Raw genomic sequence first — 17,936 nt, 5'->3', positions numbered from 1 at the left:
GTCCATGGAGGAGCCAGCAGTAAATTGCAATCATATTCAATCTGGCGTCTCAGTGCTCCTGGGAGCAATGTATGTGTTGTCTGCCAACTCTGGAAAAATCCTAAGTAGATAATTTGGTCACACCTGTGAATTCGCAGGCTGCTTTTTCCCTTTTTCCTTTTGCACCAAGTGGCAGCCCAGATTATGGGCATTCTCTGTTTCTGGCCAGTAGGAGGCAAGAGGCTTGAGAAGGCAACAAGCTTTGTGTCTGGCTGTGGCAATGCCCAAGTGGGGTTTTGAGCAGGCCAAAGGGGAAGCGAAGAATGATCTCTCAAGACCCCAGCAGATGTGACAGGTGAGTGGGGCAATGGATTTTCAGACACACACACCACAATCAGACCCATATGTAACATTTCCATGGTGACCACACTGGAAGAATACTGTATAATTAAAATCAACCAGGAGACTTCAGATCTGCCCACCATGTATAAGTCCACATAGTCTCAGTGTTTTTTCAGCAAATGAAAACGAAATTAAAAAGAAACTGCTTCTCAGTAATCAACAACTCCTCACTAGCAAGCAAAATTTCAATTTTCAGTAGGCTGAACAGCAAAAGCAAGGAAATATTTTTGTCTTATTATTAGGGCATTGAAAAAGACAGGTGGGGGGATCATCTAGAATACCACCTGTACCACAAATGCAGCATATTTAGCTGAATGGCACATTCCTGAGCATTTGTTCAGAACAGCAGAAGGCATCTGTTGCAAATGCTCCCCTTATCAGGACTCTCAAAAACCAGGCAAGCAACATTTTTATCATGCAGTCCCAGGGTGAGTGCTTTTCAAAGCCTGATAAAAAAGAGACAGATCTTACAGTATGAAAGAAATCCTTGCATCTGATTTTTAAGTTTAGTTCACATGACACAGAGTTCCAGCTTGCACAGGAGCATGCCGCTGGAGAGGAAGACGGCAGCTTTTGTTAATAACAACAAACAGGCAATGATAGAACACATTCAGATGTTCAGTGTTCAAAGCATTTCACCTGTATTACCATATTAATCCTTACAACAGCGCTGTGAGGTAGTCCAGTATGAATAAAGGTAGAGGTAAAGGGACCCCTGACCATTAGGTCCAGTCATGGCCGACTCTGGGGTTGCGGCACTCATCTCGCTTTATTGGCCGAGGGAGCCGGTGTACAGCTTCCGGGTCATGTGACCAGCATGACTAAGCCGCTTCTGTCGAACCAGAGCAGCACACGGAAACGCCGTTTACCTTCCCGCCAGAGTGGTACCTATTTATCTACTTGCACTTTGATGTGCTTTCAAACTGCTAGGTTGGCAGGAGCAGGGACCGAGCAACTGGCGCTCACCCCGTCACAGGGATTCGAACCACTGACCTTCTGATCGGCAAGTCCTAGGCTCTGTGGTTTAACCCACAGCACCACCCGCGTGCCAGTATTGCCCCTTTAATACTGCAGATGAGAATGCTGAGGCTTGTTTAAGACTGCAATCTCATATCCACTTCCCTGGGAGTGTGTGCCATTGAGCACAATGGGCCTTACTTCTGTGTAGACATGTTATAGGATGGTACTGCAAAGGAGTCTGCAATTAAGCTGAGACTCGAATCAGCAGCTTCTAACATAGTCCATTCTTTTAACTGTTATGCTACACAAGCTTCTCTCCAGGCTTACTACTTTTGTCTTTGTTTATACAGCACGTTTCATAATTACAAGCAGTATTATACTGATCAAGGTTGAAGGGTTTGTTGTCTGTGGATAGATAACCCCAGCTATGCTGGGCCCCCAAAGCTCTACATGGTGGTGTTCAATGCATCTTATCGCCCAGAGAAAATCAAGAGCTTCACTTACCATCAGGAATTCCTTGAGATGAGTCTCAATGTTCTTGTTGTAGATTGTAAAGAGGGCAGCCGATACTTGGATGATGGCTTTGGCTAGGCAGTGGATGTTGTTGATGAAGCCTATGCACACACACGGGGGGGGGGGGGAGAGAAACTTACACCAATTCCAAACTTTTTGAGCAGCTAAATGGACCTGGAGACTGGCACTTGTCTATGGAGGTAAGTGCGATCCTTGCCCCTCTCAGTTAAGCACTGCCTTGAACGTGGACACACAACAGAATGGACTGGTGCAAACCAGATCCCTTTTCTCCCTGTTACATTCAGGTCTCCACCTCTCCCACTTTCCTGTGTGGCTCCTATTAAATGTTCCTGGTACCTATGTTTTTGAAACATCAGTCTGGGCTGCTATAAACTGTAGTGTGTGGAGCTATCTTTAAGGATGGTCCAGAAACGTAAAGTGGTGCAAAATGTAGCCCTGCTGGCTGATTGGAGCTGTGGCCCAGAGCTGTCTGAAGTTCACTCGTGGGCTACCCCTGCATTAGGATGAGGGACACACCTACTTCCTGCCCTTTTATCTTGCATAGCCTTATCCTGAGTTCTTCTTTGTGATGAAATGCCGGCCTCCTTAGAGATACAGACAATGATAGCCTTATATCGCAAATCACTAAGCAAAAGGAGGTGCTGATCAGGAAGCTATCACCGCCTGCAGTCACTGTGACTAATACTTGGCAGGCATCTCAGCCTTGAAGATTTTCCATGAGTGAGTGGATCAATACAGGAGGTTTGGGGAGGGAGCTGTAAGCCTGCACCTTGCTTCTTACCGTCTATCTCGGTGGTGTAGACTGAGGAAGGGTCCGTGGCCAGCAGCGGCAGAGACACGGCTACAAAGACCAGCAGCAAGCAGGCAGCCTTGTAGTCCTCCTCTGTGGAAGAGCTGTCTATCAGGGAGGCAAAAGGAATGATGTATAGGAAGAGATTTCAGTAATAAGCCTGATTTACACTGTTGGTTCCTCTCTCCCCCCAGCTCGGCTGCTCAACAGACTTGACAAAAAAAAACAAAAAACCCTAGCAGAAAAAAGGGTGGTGGTTTTTTAGAATTGTAGCAGCTGTGACAGGCCAATAAATTATCTGATGGATGGAGCTGGTGAGCTGAACAGAACTGACACGGCTTGGCTCCGCTTGAATCGACACGTGTGTGTCGGTGAGACATGGAAGAAGAAACTAAGAGAAAAAGTTCAGCACTGGCAGTGGTGTGTGGGTGTGGGTGTGTGCAGGGACTCTGGACTGCTGCACCTTAGACAGCCAGGCGCTCCCAGCAGCATGGACCATTGAGCATCCGCGTCTGACTTGCTTGGATTCAGAGCCTAAGAAACGCCAGCCCACCCCTCTTCCAGCCAGGGAGGATCAGGACAGCACTACTCTTTGACAGCAGCCCTCTCACAGGGAGAGAAGCCTTGGACTGGCGGGGCAGGAGTGGCGGGGGCAGATATTGTACAACAATTGCCAGTGACTAAGAGGTAGACTAGCTGCAGCCACAGAACTATGGCCTCCCAAGGCAGCAAGAAAAATAGTAAGCAAGATTTCTGAGAGGCTGGCCAGCCTTGTGAAAAACCTCTTTTACCAAGACAGGTTCTACAGAAGGGAGACTCAGGCCAAGGTTAGAAATGTGCCCCCTCCTGGCATCTCTATTCAGCCCTCCAGACTCTCCCCCAGGCCCCGCCCCTCCCACCAGTCCTCCTTGAGTACTTTTGCCTTCTTGGAATGGCTCCTTGAGCTGTGAAAATGCTTCTCCCTTGCCTGGATGGAGAGATGTTCCTATTTGTGGACTCTGCCTTTTCCCTGGCTGCAAAAAGTTACAGGTCATATCCATTACTTTTGATTGTAGCCCCACTCATAGCAGGCCTGCAGCTCTCAAAAGGATTCATACAAGGATATGTGCCCCCCCCCCCAGCCTGGTCCTAGAGCATGTTAGGGAATAGCACAGGCTCAGTTTGAGGCCAGCACTGCAGGGAGGCAATTGCTTGGTTGGTTTTGCCCCAGCTAAAAACAAAACTCTGGAACAGACTCCCATGAGAGGTGGGGACTCTCTTTCCTTGAAGGTTTTTAAGCAGGGGTTGAATGGCCATCTGTCATGGATGATCTAGTTGAGATTCCTGCATCGCAGGGGGTTGAACTAGATGGTCTCAGGGTCCCTTCCAACTCTACAATTCTTTGATCCTTAGTGATTGTAGATGCAAAGCTGGGAAGAGAAGAGGAGTGAAAGCAGAAACTACAAGAAACCAAAGACTGGAGTTGAGAGAGAACTACAGAATGGAAGCCTCAAACCCCCATGATCTCAAGTCCCTGCGTCAGTTAAAACAGGGAAATTAAGCTACTGCTGTTCTTTGCTTTGCCACCATGCTGGGAAGAAACACAGCTGCATTCTGATGCATGAAAAATGGCACAGATTTAGACAAGAAAGTTATGGGGCAGGGGCTGGAGAAATTTTTTAAGAGGCTCAAGTACCAACAAGGGTCTCAAAAGGGTAGAGAGGGCTAGACTGGGGCACATGGGCCACTATTATTGCTGCTGTCAATATAACCCCAGCAAAGCTATGACTGGCTAGCTGTGCTCTAGTGCTCCTAGGGCTCTGGCAATCTGCACTGGTGAAGGTGGTGAGGTGGCAAGCTTGTTTGTTTATTCCTGCATTCATATTCCCACCTTTTCTCCAAGGAGCTCAAGGTGTCTTAGATGGCTCTCTCCCTCTCCATTCTATCCTCACAACAACCCGCTTACAAGCCGGGAACAGGTCCAAGGTTACCCAATGAGCTTCATGGCCAAGTGGGTATTTGAACACTGGTCTCCCAAGTCCTTGTCTGAGCTCCACTCTGGGTTTCTATGTCTCTTGTCCATGCTGTGGTGAAGGAAGAAGAGAGGGTTGCCCTGAAGGCAATGAAGCACAGGCTATCTCATCAGAGAAGCTCAGGAAAGGGTCACACTTCACCTGCAGAAGGTCTCGAGTTCAATACTTGGCATCTCTAAGTAAGTCTGGCAAAGACTTTGGTCTGAAACCTGGAGGCCCCTGCACAATGACTGCAGACAGTACTGAGCTAGACAGGCTAATGGTCTGACTCAGTATAAGAAGGCTTCCTCTGATTCTAGTCTGCTATTTTAAGAGAAGGACAGATTTCTAGGTTCCAGAAGGGGAGCTTTAGCTACTACAGTCACTTGGGATTATTCAAGGCCTCAATACCTTTAGGAGGACAATGTCACACACAGGTGCCATCTGCCAAAACCAGGGCTGAGACACTTATTTGGCCCAGTGAGCCAGATTCTCCCACCTTCACCTCATAGGCCAATTTTGATAGATGGGCAGGGCCACCCACCTGCCAATTACCCAATAGGCCACCCCTGGGTTTTGGCAGATGGTACCAGCGTGACGTTATCCTTGTGCAGGCCTTGAGTAATCCCAGGCACGAGGTCACTGGGGAGAGAGCGGCTAAGCAAGATTGAACTTCCTGTGCATCAGCTGACACGCAGTGAGTTCAATCCTGCTTTGCCCAACTGCATCTCTACCTGCTGCATACTAGACATCACATATGATATTAGGTGTTGGGCAGGTTGGTGTGGTTTGGGGGAAATGGCCTGGCAGGCCAAGTGTGGAGGGCCACAGCCCACCCTAGGCCTCAACTACCTGGATTTCGGGTCCAATGTGATGAAAAGGAATCAGCAGCACAGAGAAGCAAAGCTCTGGAGGAAGACAAATTGCATCAATTGTGTCTGTGGCCTGAAACTATTAAATACATGAGTGTTTTCCAGGTAGGGGGATAGCATTCAGCCCACTGGTGAGATGCAGGTGTGCAAATGGCTGTGCGTGTACTGGAAGATCAAAAGCTTGCCACTGCCAACTGGGAAAGGCACAAAGCAAAATTCAGGAAAGCTGAGATTCTTGGCTGAAGCCTGGGAGTGGGCCTTTTAAAACACAAACAAACCCGTGACAGCATCCAAGCAGTGACAGCCTCCTAGAGACAGAGTTAAATATTTATCAGTGCTGAGATGATGTACCACCTGGCAAGATTCCCTGTGCAGCTCCTTTGAAAGCGGAGCTTTCCTGATACCAGGAATGTTTGCCTTCTGGGATCTCTTGCCTAGTAGATAAAGGGAAGACATTTCACAGCCCCCCAGCTCAGTCTTATCGCAACAGTACATGGAAACATGGGCAAGCCTTGGCTCTTACCTTTCTTGAGGCTGGAAAGGGCGGATACTAAGGCTGGGTCAATGTCGCAAGGGACCCCGGCAGCTGTGGCTAGTTCAAAGATGCTCAAGGTCACCTAAAGAGAAGGATGAAGGGCAGGACCAGGTGTTAGTAATGCTGCTGCTGCTGCTGGGCCTCGGTCTCTTGGTCTCACTGCAACATATCGGGCCTGGTTGGCACATGCACAAAAATAAGGTGGTGGGATTCTGCAGGTGGGGAATATATCCTTTTACTGCTCTCCATGTTTTATAAAACAAAACTGTGCACTTAAAAAAAGGAGGCAGCCCACATCATGGAGAAAGGGTAGTACCGTGGTACCTCGGGTTACAGACGCTTCAGGTTACAGACTCCGCTAACCAGAAATAGTACTTCAGGTTAAGAACTTTGCTTCAGGATGAGAACAGAAATTGTGCAGCAACGGGAGGCCCCATTAGTTAAAGTGGTGTCTCAGGTTAAGACCAGTTTCAGGTTAAGAACGGACCTCCGGAACGAATTAAGTTCTAAACCCGAGGTACCACTGTACTTTCCTGCTATACTAGTTTACTAAGGAGGGCAAACAAAAAATCTTACAGGAGGACTCACGCAAGAGACAAAACTAGCTAAGACATGGCATTTCACCTAATTTCAAGCTGAAAAAAAACTGCGCTATTTAACAGAATTTCAGATATGGTAAATACATGACATGAGAGGCCCATCAGAACATTTGCTCCATCCTGCTGCCTCAATGGCATATACAGACATGGAGACCAATCCTACTAAGCCCAGAAGTACCCAGCATAAACAACCAAATCAGGGCTTCTAGAATGGGAACACCAAGTAATATCATGTGCCAGGAATCAGTCCCACTGAGAAGAATCAAACGAACTGTGGAGCAAGGAAACACAAGTCCTGGTTTATTAATGAGGTCGGGGGAGGGAAACCTCTTGGGGACCCCCAGTTTTGAGCCTAGCTACTATGCTCCCTTTTATTTACCCATGTATTTATTTGATTTGGTCCTTCACAATGGTCAGCTGCTTTTCCAACCATAAAGCTGTTCAAGGCAGAACACAGATCCACAATAAAACAACAGTCCAATATGACCATAAAGGATCATCTTAAGAAAAACCATACCCAATATGAATAGCACTGGCAGCTGAAAAGCTGTCCCGAGAGTTCAAAAGCTAAGTAAGTATCCATTCAAGGGCTGAGAAACTCCCCAGGGTCAGGCACAGGCAAGCCTTCTTAGAGGACTCCTTACAAAGTTGGGGTGTCACCACTGAGAAGGCTACACTCTGAGTCACAGATAGAATAACCTCTTAAAGAGAAGAGACCTAGAGTGTCTGTATTATGGAGTGGTTCATAAGAGAGGAGATGCTCCTTGTGTTATTCTGGGACTTTTCTTTTGAAGTCTGCCTATGTATGCATATGCAATATTGCAAGGAAAAATGGCGACTGGGATCCAGCAGTCACTGCAAGTACCAGGGACAAGAGTAAAAAGAATAAGTAGATCTAGAGGCCTCGAACAGTGGTCAGAGAAGGCTGCCAGGTGCGATCTTGTCCAGAAGGCACTTAATTTAGGATCCTCCAATTCCTTGCACTAGGCAAATGTGCTGACATGAAAATCTAGCTGAGAAAAATGCTAGGGAAGCGGGCATGTTGACACTCCCTTCCTCCCACGCTAGGATCTTTTTGACAGCTCTTCACCCTATCATGCTTCCCTGGATCTGAGCAGTCAGAGAAATCTCCCTCGTGTTCCCTCTCCCTGGCAGAGGCAGCAGCAGCAGCAGCAATGAATACGATCGATATGAAAGCTGGGGAACTGACACTCAAATCACAAGAGACATGAAACGAGACAACCAAAGGCTTAGGTCCTTGATTTTACTACAATCTCTGAATCCCCCTTTCAGGAATTTTAATTCACCTTCCTGAAACAACCTTTACTCCCTTTGCCATCATCACTCTCTCTAGCACATCTCTACTGTTCACTGAAAAACCCTACTCTCTCTCCTTTCCTGTGAATCATTTTGTATAGCTTATAAGTCCTCTGGGCATGGAGGTGGGATGCATCAACAACACCTACTGCACCACTGGCACGAAGGGAACCGCTAGACTGGTGTTTTTAGGCAAGTGTATCCTGCAATATGTTTTTCACACATTAACAGTGTACCAGTGGTGGATTTGTTTTGCTTTATTAGCTGTTCTACGGTGCTTCCCCAATGCTACCACATCATGGCTGTCTTCAGGAGCTATAGCAGCACACCAAGAGGGGGGAAAGAATGTCTGTGGTATGAAAAGTTACACGATTTCAGCAGGAAGTTACAGGATATGCTCTAGTTAGAAATTAAGCAGTATGACGGCTCCAAAACGTTTGCAGATGTGAATAGTATTCTGCTGAATTATTTGGCTGGTGAGTCTTTGCATGTTTTACAGCAGGCACACTGACATAATGTAACATGCAATGCAAGGTGCTTCATGCAGAAGCCCTCAAGTGTGTAAACCCAAGTTGCATGACCTCCTTTCTATAAGGAGGAAGAACCATGTGAATCAGTCCTCCTTGTGTATCGGTTGCTGCATGGCAGGCACACTTCATGTGTGGAGACAGGGGAGGTGGGGCCCATGACTGCTCCCGTATCACATAAATTGGGCCGCAGTACTAGCCCTGTAAACTTATGAAATGGAATTGCATTTCTAGCTGCTTCCAGAAGAGAGGGAGTTGTGGGGAGAGAGAGAGAAGAGAAATTAACCAAACGTGAAAGGCTTCTGCAGATTTCATGTAAGTTGGCACAGTAGGCAGTTGGGGGTTGGAAAAAGTTTTAAAACATTTATAGTTGTTAAAAGCAGAAGCGACCAGCTACAGCTGCCTCGAGCCCACTCTTGTGCGCTATCTGAAGCATCTCTATGAAACACACTTCTCATCTTGATTCAAGAGGCTGTGAATGACAGAGCACCCACCCGCCTCCTTGGGCAGCCTGTGCCAATTAATTACCCTTGTGGTTAAACACTGCAACTTATTTCTAAATATTTTTCTAACTCTTAATTCCTGGCTGTTGCTTCACATTCTGTCTTCTCCAGTTAGTGAAAGATCAGAGAACTCTGCCGAGTGAAAAGGAAACTCACTGCCGAGGCTTGAAAACAAGTCTATCTGGGTGTCCCTTCATCCTCCTGGAAGACAAATTTCTGGGGAGCAAGGCTAGCCCTACACAGCAGGGTTACAAAATGTGCGACTGGCCAAGTCCTTCTAGCCACGTTTGGTTTTGGAATCAGCCAAACAAAATGGGGACTGAGAAAGGAGAGACACTGTCTTCTTCCTGCTGGGCATTGTAAATCAGACCTTTACAAGCTCCAGTTCCATATAGATGCTCAGTGGCCGATTACCTGCATTGGCCCCAGTGTTCCGATCTCATGCATATGCAGCAGGCATCCCCCAAAGAACATGCCGCATGGCTTGGCCTGAACTGTCACTTTTCACCTATGTGTGGCAGCAAATGTGTCTGAGGACATGGCAAATTAACAACAGCAACAACAACCTGCATAGTGTCAGTGCCATTACCCTCGCTGCTGGTCCATCTCAAAGCTATTTGTATACAAACAGCACGCGCGCGCACGCGCACACACACACACACACACACACGTAAGCAACCAGGAGGCATTACATGGGCAGATCTCCCACTGGTCATTCCCCAACCCCCAGATCCTCCCACCAAAAAGTAGCTTGGGCTCCCTTCCAATTTGATCCAGAGCCCATTTGAGGGAACTTGCCTGTTCCTACTTCTTCTTAAGGCCTGGCAAGGGAAAAAAGGTGAGAGCCCCCATGTCTTTGCTCCCAAAGGCATTTGCTTGTGTGGATGGTAATGAGGAATTAAGAGAGGTGTGTGAAACAGCACCACCTAGTGACACCAGGATAAGCCAGGAAATACTCCTTTAAGATGCACACAAACGGCTTTTAAAAAGCTCTGTGGGACGTGGCCTTTTTCATTAGTGCAACAGTTGAGACTCTGCTGCCATTGCTTTTTCTTTATCAAAAAAGGTGGAGGAGGGAAGGAACATTAGAAAAAGCTTACTCTTCAAAGGGAAAGAGAAACCTACAGTGCCAGCTCTGCCCACCTCCCCTGGAGAAGTGCTGCTTTGAAAGAAACCCAGAGAAGAGCTGATGTCTCTAAGCAGTTGAAAAGAGGACGGTGGCAGCAGAACTGCAGGGAAGCTAAGCAGGGCTACATGTAGCTATGCAACAAGGGCAGCAGTTCCTTTCAGCTGGATTCCTGCACTCAGCCAGCGAAGGCTGCCTTGGGGACACCTGAGGCTGCAACAGCAGCAAGGATGCAGCCTCCTGGAAGCCTCAGATGATGCTGATGTGGCACCACCACTACGGAGCTGGTCCTTGTCAGTAACAGCAAAACACACACACCTCTAAGTTAAAGCAGCATAGCCATTGCCAAGTAGTCCATTCTAAATTTAGGCAGTTGCAGGCTGCCCAAAGTCAGCAGGTGTGCAGAACTGCAAGTTCCAAAAAAACCCTCTTTTAATTCCAGCACAAACACAAAACATGCAATAGAAATCAGACACCCTCATGCTTGTGGTGCTGTATTTGGGTAATGGAACTTTGTGCAGGCTCTTGGGAGAAGAATTTGTAAAGGAGGAAGGAGCTATGTACTGGACAGGAGGAATAATGGAAGTTAAAAACTGGGCAGGGGGCAACAAAAGCAGGATACCCCAAAAGTCCCCTAGGCTAGATACAACACTGGGATGCCTAATCTCTGAGAAGGTAGCCCTCAAGATCAAGCCCACCTGAAGTAACACCCCTTTGGCATGGAAGCCCTTGCATGCATACATACGCGTGTGGCACATGTATGGTTCCTACAGGTCAGTTACTTAGGGGCAAGGAAAGAGGTAATATCTTATTTAAAATTCCTTTGCACAGCCCCGGATTGAGTCCTGGCATTAGAAGCCATGTTTTTTAATCTAAACACAGCACACTGCAGACCTTGCAAAGAGAGAGAGCACACATCTGTAGATACATAATCGTGATGACCAAGCTGTGGCTTGTGCATGTGCAGGAGTGATTAAGAACCACAGGAAATTAATCACTTTGTGTTTGTCCTTTTCCTGGAGCTTTTCACATCACCAGTGCTTGAACTTGGGGTGTGTGCGTGTATTAATGAAGTCCCTTTGCCTCCCTCCCTCCAGTTTTAGCCAATCATGCCCTCCCAAGGGGGGCTAAGACTCCATTGCCCTGCTCTCACAATTCAAGTACTGCACAGCAGCACACAGGCTCTCCACTTCCCCATTCTTTCCAGTCACTTGGCCATGTCCTTCTCACACTAGTCAGCTTGGAATCAGTGGAGGCTTCCAATCTAACAGCTGCCGCTCCCCAGCTTCCCACCAAACCACCCCCCAGCCTGTAATAGTTGGCCCTGGTCTTGCATAAAGGGCCTTCCTTGTCTGCTGGAACCAACTCCTAAGGAAACAACCTGATCATGATTCTGGTTTCCCACAAGCCTGTGTCTCTCTTGTTCTGGATGGCTCCAGACAGAGACTGATTGGTGCCCCCGCTGTCATTCTGCTCAGGAGAGATGTTCACCATCTCTGATACAATCCAAAATACCATTTCCCCTGCAAGTGGCTGGGGATGCAAATCAGTCTTCTCTATTGGTTGACCACAAACTTGACATGAGCCAACAGTGTGACGCGGCAGCTAAAAAAGCCAATGCAATTCTGGGCTGCATCAATAGGAGTATAGCATCTAGATCAAGGGAAGTAATAGTGCCACTGTATTCTGCTCTGGTCAGACCTCACCTGGAGTACTGTGTCCAGTTCTGGGCACCACAGTTCAAGAAGGACACTGACAAACTGGAACGTGTCCAGAGGAGGGCAACCAAAATGGTCAAAGGCCTGGAAACGATGCCTTATGAGGAACGGCTAAGGGAGCTGGGCATGTTTAGCCTGGAGAAGAGGAGGTTAAGGGGGAATATGATAGCCATGTTCAAATATATAAAAGGATGTCACATAGAGGAGGGAGAAAGGTTGTTTTCTGCTGCTCCAGAGAAGCGGACACGGAACAATGGATCCAAACTACAAGAAAGAAGATTCCACCTAAACATTAGGAAGAATGTTGGGTAGGTAGAGAGCCCTAACCGCCTAGGAATTCATCAGCCTCCTCATGGACATTCTCCACACACATCCTGGCCTCACTGTTGCTCTTGTTGAGTAACATAATAATAATAATAATAATAATAATAATAATAATAATAATAATAATATTTTATTTATACCCCACCATTCCCATTTCAGAAAACCAGGCTCAGGGCAGCTAACAACAAATTAAAAAAACTGAATTGTGATACAACAAAAATCAGCATAAAAGACAATATAAAAGCATGAATAACAATAAATTCAAAGTTCAAAAATCAATTTAGGGGAAAATCCATCCAAGAAAAATCAGGTGATCACCAGGGCTAGCTGGCTAAATTAGCCCTATTTGGGCCAGCGAGGAGGCCAGGAGAGAATTAGCTGTGGGATTCCAGAGCAAGTAATCTTCATAAAGAGGGGAGGGGGAGGGGAGGGGGAGGGGAATAAAAGAGCAGGCTAAATTCAAATTGAAAGCCAGGCGGAATAGCTGTCTTACAGGCCCTGTGGAAGGAGATTAAATCCTGCAGGGCCCGAGTCTCATGGGATAGAGCACTCCACCAGGTTGGAGCCATCACTGAGAAGGCCCTGGCCTCGTGGAGGATAATCTGACTTCCGTAGGGCCCGAGACCTCTAAACTATGATTATTCATGGACCTTAGGGACAGGGATGGCACAGGAGCCAAATACTCTGGTGAACAGATGCCCCTAGTGGCAGGACCCAGAGCAAATGTCATATTCAATGCAGGCAGGCATGTTTGTGGAATTCATTAAGTTCAGCAATTCCACAGTAGGGGAACTCAAACTGCCAGAACTCCTGGCGTGGTCACCTGTACACCGAGACACAAGGCAGCAAGAGAAATCTGGGTAGAAAGTTCGTAAGCAAATGATTAAGAAGTAGTTTTCAACCATACCGTTGCTTTTCTGCATCTAGTACCTCCATAAAACATGAGCTGCATGGCCTTTAGCAGGAGCATGCAGCAGCATGCATGCTATAGTCCAAATCTCATCCTCCTGAGCCCACATGACCAACGGCCAGGGTTGATGGGAAATGCTGTCCAACAACATCTAGAGGAGCACAGGTGAGGCTCCCCACTCCAGCTTTAGTACATACTTCAATGCTCCTTGCGATTTCCAGAGGTTCCAATTACCTCTAGAATTTCATGAAGCAGCCCAGATAAAGCTACCCATGAAATTGTCACCCATGAAAGGAACTGCAGTTTTGCAACCTGGATTGCCCTAAACCTAGGCCTTTTACTCAGTCCTTGTTTTCCTGGAGTTGTATCCAACCAACTTATACTCTGAGTAGACCCACCTGTTAGTCATGCCCATTAATTTAAACTGGTTTACTCAAGCACAGTTTGCACTGAGCAAAGGAAATCCAACCTTGGTAAATGTTGTGCTCCTTGACCTTCCCACCCCTTGGAGAAACAGGGCAAGTTCAACAATGAGAGCTGCAGTCCAAAGCATCCTGAAGGCACCTGGTTTGTGAAGGCTGCCTTACACAGCTCCTATTGTTGTAAACTGGCTCATAGACAACACCACTGTCATCAAGTTATAGCAGGTATCAGGCAGAGAGAGACCTCTGCCTGCGGCCTTCAAGAGTCAGAGAAGACAATCCTGAACTAGGATTGACAAGCATTGGCATATGACACTCACCTATGTTCCTTTGTTCCACTTGCACCTTGCAACTGCTAGAAGCATAATAACAGCAGAACCAGCCAGAAGGGAGGATACTGGCTATTCTTGCAGCCCCAACCCTGCAGCTGGGCCGCAAGCAGACCAATTTGCTCATCCGACGCCCAAAGACCTCCACAAGTACCCCTGCTCTGCAGTGGGGTGGAGGGGTCTGCAACTGACGTATCACACACCAAGATGACACTCTCTGTGGGAGCCTCTCAAGGTTGCAACCTCAATGCCATGACGCAATCAACAATGAATGAGACGCTTAGGACATGTCAAAGGATACTCCGTACCATGGGAGATCAGAGCTTCTAGGAGGGGAGGACAACCAGTCCCCACAGTGGCATATAGATAAATGAAATGGAACAGAGATACATCCTTGCCTCAAATGGAGCCAGAGGAGGACTCAAACAGTTTGACTAATGCAGAGAGATGAGCTTATGTCCTCTGCTCCCCAACCCCTCCCTACTATTTGCAGCAATGGCTTTCAATGTAAACTGTTCAGCCATGCAGAGTACATGGAACCGGAATGATGGCACAGCATGAATCCTAAACCTTGAGCCTTCAGAACTGGGCTGAAATTACCTAAGGCGATGGATCCACCGGACTCCTGTGCAGGGCCTCCAATGGAATCATATTAGGTCACCCAAGCTTAATTGGCAAGCTCCACACCATAGCGCTTCCCAGTGCCATTCACTTCATGCCAGCATTATTACATTTTGATTAGGAGGCCTGTAACGCTGTGCCACTTTTTAAACAAATTACAATTCACACTCTACCCCTTTTTATTGAGGAGGAGGAGGAGGGAGGTGTCACAGACCAAGGAAGAAAGTCTGGGGACTCAGCATAATTTAGGAACTTCCATCATTTTGTAACTAGAGCACATTTAAGTTTGTAAGGAAAGAGAGCATGCCGAGCAGCCCAGCTGCACCTTAGTTGCGTGCTTTAGCACATGTGCCAGGCAGGAAAATAGAATGCTATGTCTGTCTCTTTATCAAGTCTGTTTTGGCAGCAAGCAGCTTTTCCCATCGTACTCAGCAATGACTTTACTTCATTTAGTCCTTCAATCCACACATTAATTTTCGCTGTCCCTTCTTAGATTGGGAAGGGGGAGCTTCAGACCCCAACTGTGGCTCCCAAAGCTTCTTTATCTGGCTCTCGGGACACTCCTGAGGCCACACCCCTTATCAGCCCTCTTCTGCATCTTCCTTGGGTGTTTATGCCTGGCTTCATGCTTCTTGCTTGCCTGGGTGGAGGATAGAGAGGAATGGGCGAGTGGGCATAGACACAAGCCTCCCAAAAAGTGGTAAAAAAATACATTTATTGTTCCACTGCCATGTGGGCCCCCGAAGGCTCACCAAAAAGGAATGCAGCCCTAGGGGTGATAATGGTTCCCTACCTCCACCCAAGATAATGCCACATGTGAACCCACCATCTGAACACCGTTTGGGGCAGGGTAGAGGCTGAAGAGAAACAGTTTAGACATGCGAAGCCCGGGAATGTGGGATTCAAAGAACCAAGGCTACTGTCACAGTAGCATTCTGGAAGCACGCAGGGGAACTGACTCACCTGGCAGAAGCTAAGTTATATAGCAGACTCTTCCCAGGCATTTTTAATACCAAATAGAGTTAAATTCACCTTTATGTCCATGTCAGGATTGACAAATTCCTTCAGGCACTCGATGGGGCCCATCAGAAAAGGGCAGTGACTGGTGAACACCTGTCAAGAGTCAGAATGCAAGAAGTGATGCAACAGAGAAGTGCTGATTCTTCTTGCTTGCTATAATGCTGTATTGTCTGCCCCCCCCATAAGTCCTACCACATAAAACCATTATACTTTATCATCCAGCATGATCAAAAGGAAATCAAGGAGCAGGAATGAATGCTTTTGCTCTGGGTGTGGCTGGGAATACATACACAGATTTGCGATCACTCACCTCTTGAAGGCCCTCTTGCGCCAGAGACCTGAACCACAGAATCTCCCCAATTATGGTCATCCTCTTCAGAACATTTTCGGCAGCTGTGGAGAACACATGGTTATTGGTCCCAATTTTCTGGATGTGTATAACTTGCTTGGTTAATTCTATGGAAAACAGTCCAACCCACTTTAGGACAGAAACCCCAGTAGGGAGGTGTAATGTGGTTCCATTATTTGGATCTTTGAGCAGGCATTCTTACAGCGCTACATCTTCTGGAGTGTTTTCTGAACTTTACTGAGTTATACAAACCTACATTCATGAGAATTCCTTTGCCTATTTGCAATGGCTTTTTAAAAATCACTGCTCACAAGCAGCAAAGGACTATTTCAGCTGTTGCTTCACTCCAAATTTAGCCATTCAGGTGGCTGCTTGGTGGCTTCTGGAGCAGAGAACAGAAGAACTGAGGCCGTGCGTAACCTTTGCCTGTCACCTACCAGTTAGGCGGGGTAGCAGTGCTGCCATCTGCTCTGGCTGGTAGAAGTTAGATCGGATCTGAACCAGTACATCCATATTCTCTGTCACTAGTTTCTAAAAAGAAGAAAATAAAGTTCTATCACACAGACGTTGAAAACTGGCCATATAGATGATGTCCTGACAGGGCAGCTCAGCACCAACCACGGTCCTGATGTTGTGCATGAGTTTAAGAAATACCCCACCACCCCACACTAAGGTGGTGGTGAGAGGTGGCAAGATGCTGAGAGAGGGTGGAAGGGGAAGGAGATAGGGGCTGAGTCCAAGGGGCCAACCATGAAGGAACAGCAGCCCAGTCAGAGAGGTGATGGACACCTGTGTCTTCCCTGGCTGTCAACCCAGAGGGAAGGAGCTTGATGCTGCCACCCTTCTGGCCCCAAACACTCCCCAGCCAAGAGAAGGGACTATGGTCTGCTTGGCTGTAAAGGCCCACTCACAGGAAACAGGAAATGGGTGTGGCTATACAAGAGAATGACATGCTGAGGAAGAAGGATCTCCAGAGCTTGTTTCAGAGTCAGAAACTAGGATGAGAAGGCACATGGTTGATAGACAACTCTCTTTTCTTCCTTCTGAGGCCTTGAGCAATTGGTTGACAACAAAGGATAGCCTTGAGTGTTCAACTGAGTGGTGCCTGATGCGCCACCCTGCACACCAGGATTGTACTCTCATCAGTGGGTGACCAACTCCCTCAACCCTGTGGATCAGTCGCACAGGAGAACCCAGCAGTAGCACAGCAAAGAGCAAATCAGTTGGTTCCACTGATGCATGTGAATCAACAGAGGCACAGACATACGGAAGCTCCTTTTGACAAAAGCAGTCCAGCTCCAACCTGCCCATTCCTTCCCATAAAACAAAAGGACATTTATAACACTCAGATGCTCTGTTTTAATCAGTGCCCCTGAACCACTGTTCACACGATATGGCAGAGCTGAGTTGCAGGACAGCAAATTGCAGCAAGCTCCCTTCTTCTCCTCCTGGCTTCATACCTTCAGCTCCACCATTTGCGAGGTGATGTGCCACATGAGGTTATCACTTAGGAACTTCATTCCGTAGGGCCCAAGGAGTTCTGCCAGGGCTCGCATCTCTGCAGAGGGAGGAAAAGGTAACCGCATACTTTGCAGACTAGCAGCAGCCACAGTGTGGCCAATTCTTTATTGCTGTTCCCTGTGGATGTCTGCCAAGTGCTGGTTCCTCTCTTGATTATGCAGGCAGCAACAGAGGCCTACGCCAGCTAGACAAACTGAGAGGCCTTGCCCACCTTTCTCTGCATTGTGCAGGACATCTCAAGCTCTCATTGGCTCCTCGAAGCCCCGTCTTCCGTTTGGCTGAACACTCCTTTCAGGACAGGTCAAATCCTAACCATGAATATTTTGGCAGCCAGATAAGGATTACTCTCTGCTTCCTCCAACTTCCTGAGCTCCAGCTTCTATCCTCCTTTACTTGCTTCTCCACACCTTACTATGGATTGCTTCTTCAGTTTTAAACATCCACTATAATCCACCTGACTGTTTGCCCAAGATAAAAAAATGGGCTTGCTAATGGATTTTGTGACTTCTACTGAGTAGCAAAGTCACAGAACCATACAATTGGAGGGGCACTCAGTTCAGTCCAACCACTGTCACAATGCAGGACTG

At 47.4% G+C, this 17,936-nt stretch overlaps 1 protein-coding gene across 4 annotated transcripts in view; it reads right to left on the bottom strand.

Moving 5' to 3' along the window:
- Positions 1–17,936, bottom strand: part of NCKAP1L (NCK associated protein 1 like) — a 68,571-nt gene that overhangs the window by 10,726 nt on the left and 39,909 nt on the right. For all 4 annotated transcript variants that reach the window (XM_083428192.1, XM_083428194.1, XM_083428193.1 and 1 more), the window contains exons 23-29: positions 17,289–17,386; positions 16,266–16,359; positions 15,790–15,872; positions 15,492–15,572; positions 6,052–6,145; positions 2,657–2,773; positions 1,846–1,955 (exon numbers count right to left, since the gene is read on the bottom strand). In XM_083428192.1, coding sequence (XP_083284318.1) covers positions 1,846–1,955; positions 2,657–2,773; positions 6,052–6,145; positions 15,492–15,572; positions 15,790–15,872; positions 16,266–16,359; positions 17,289–17,386 — 677 coding nt within the window. The remainder of the gene's footprint in view (positions 1–1,845; positions 1,956–2,656; positions 2,774–6,051; positions 6,146–15,491; positions 15,573–15,789; positions 15,873–16,265; positions 16,360–17,288; positions 17,387–17,936) is intronic.

The sequence above is a fragment of the Podarcis tiliguerta genome, assembly GCF_965153285.1.
Source record: "Podarcis tiliguerta genome assembly, chromosome: 2".
Lineage (NCBI taxonomy): Eukaryota > Metazoa > Chordata > Lepidosauria > Squamata > Lacertidae > Podarcis > Podarcis tiliguerta.
This window is presented reverse-complemented; position numbering and strand designations above follow the sequence as displayed.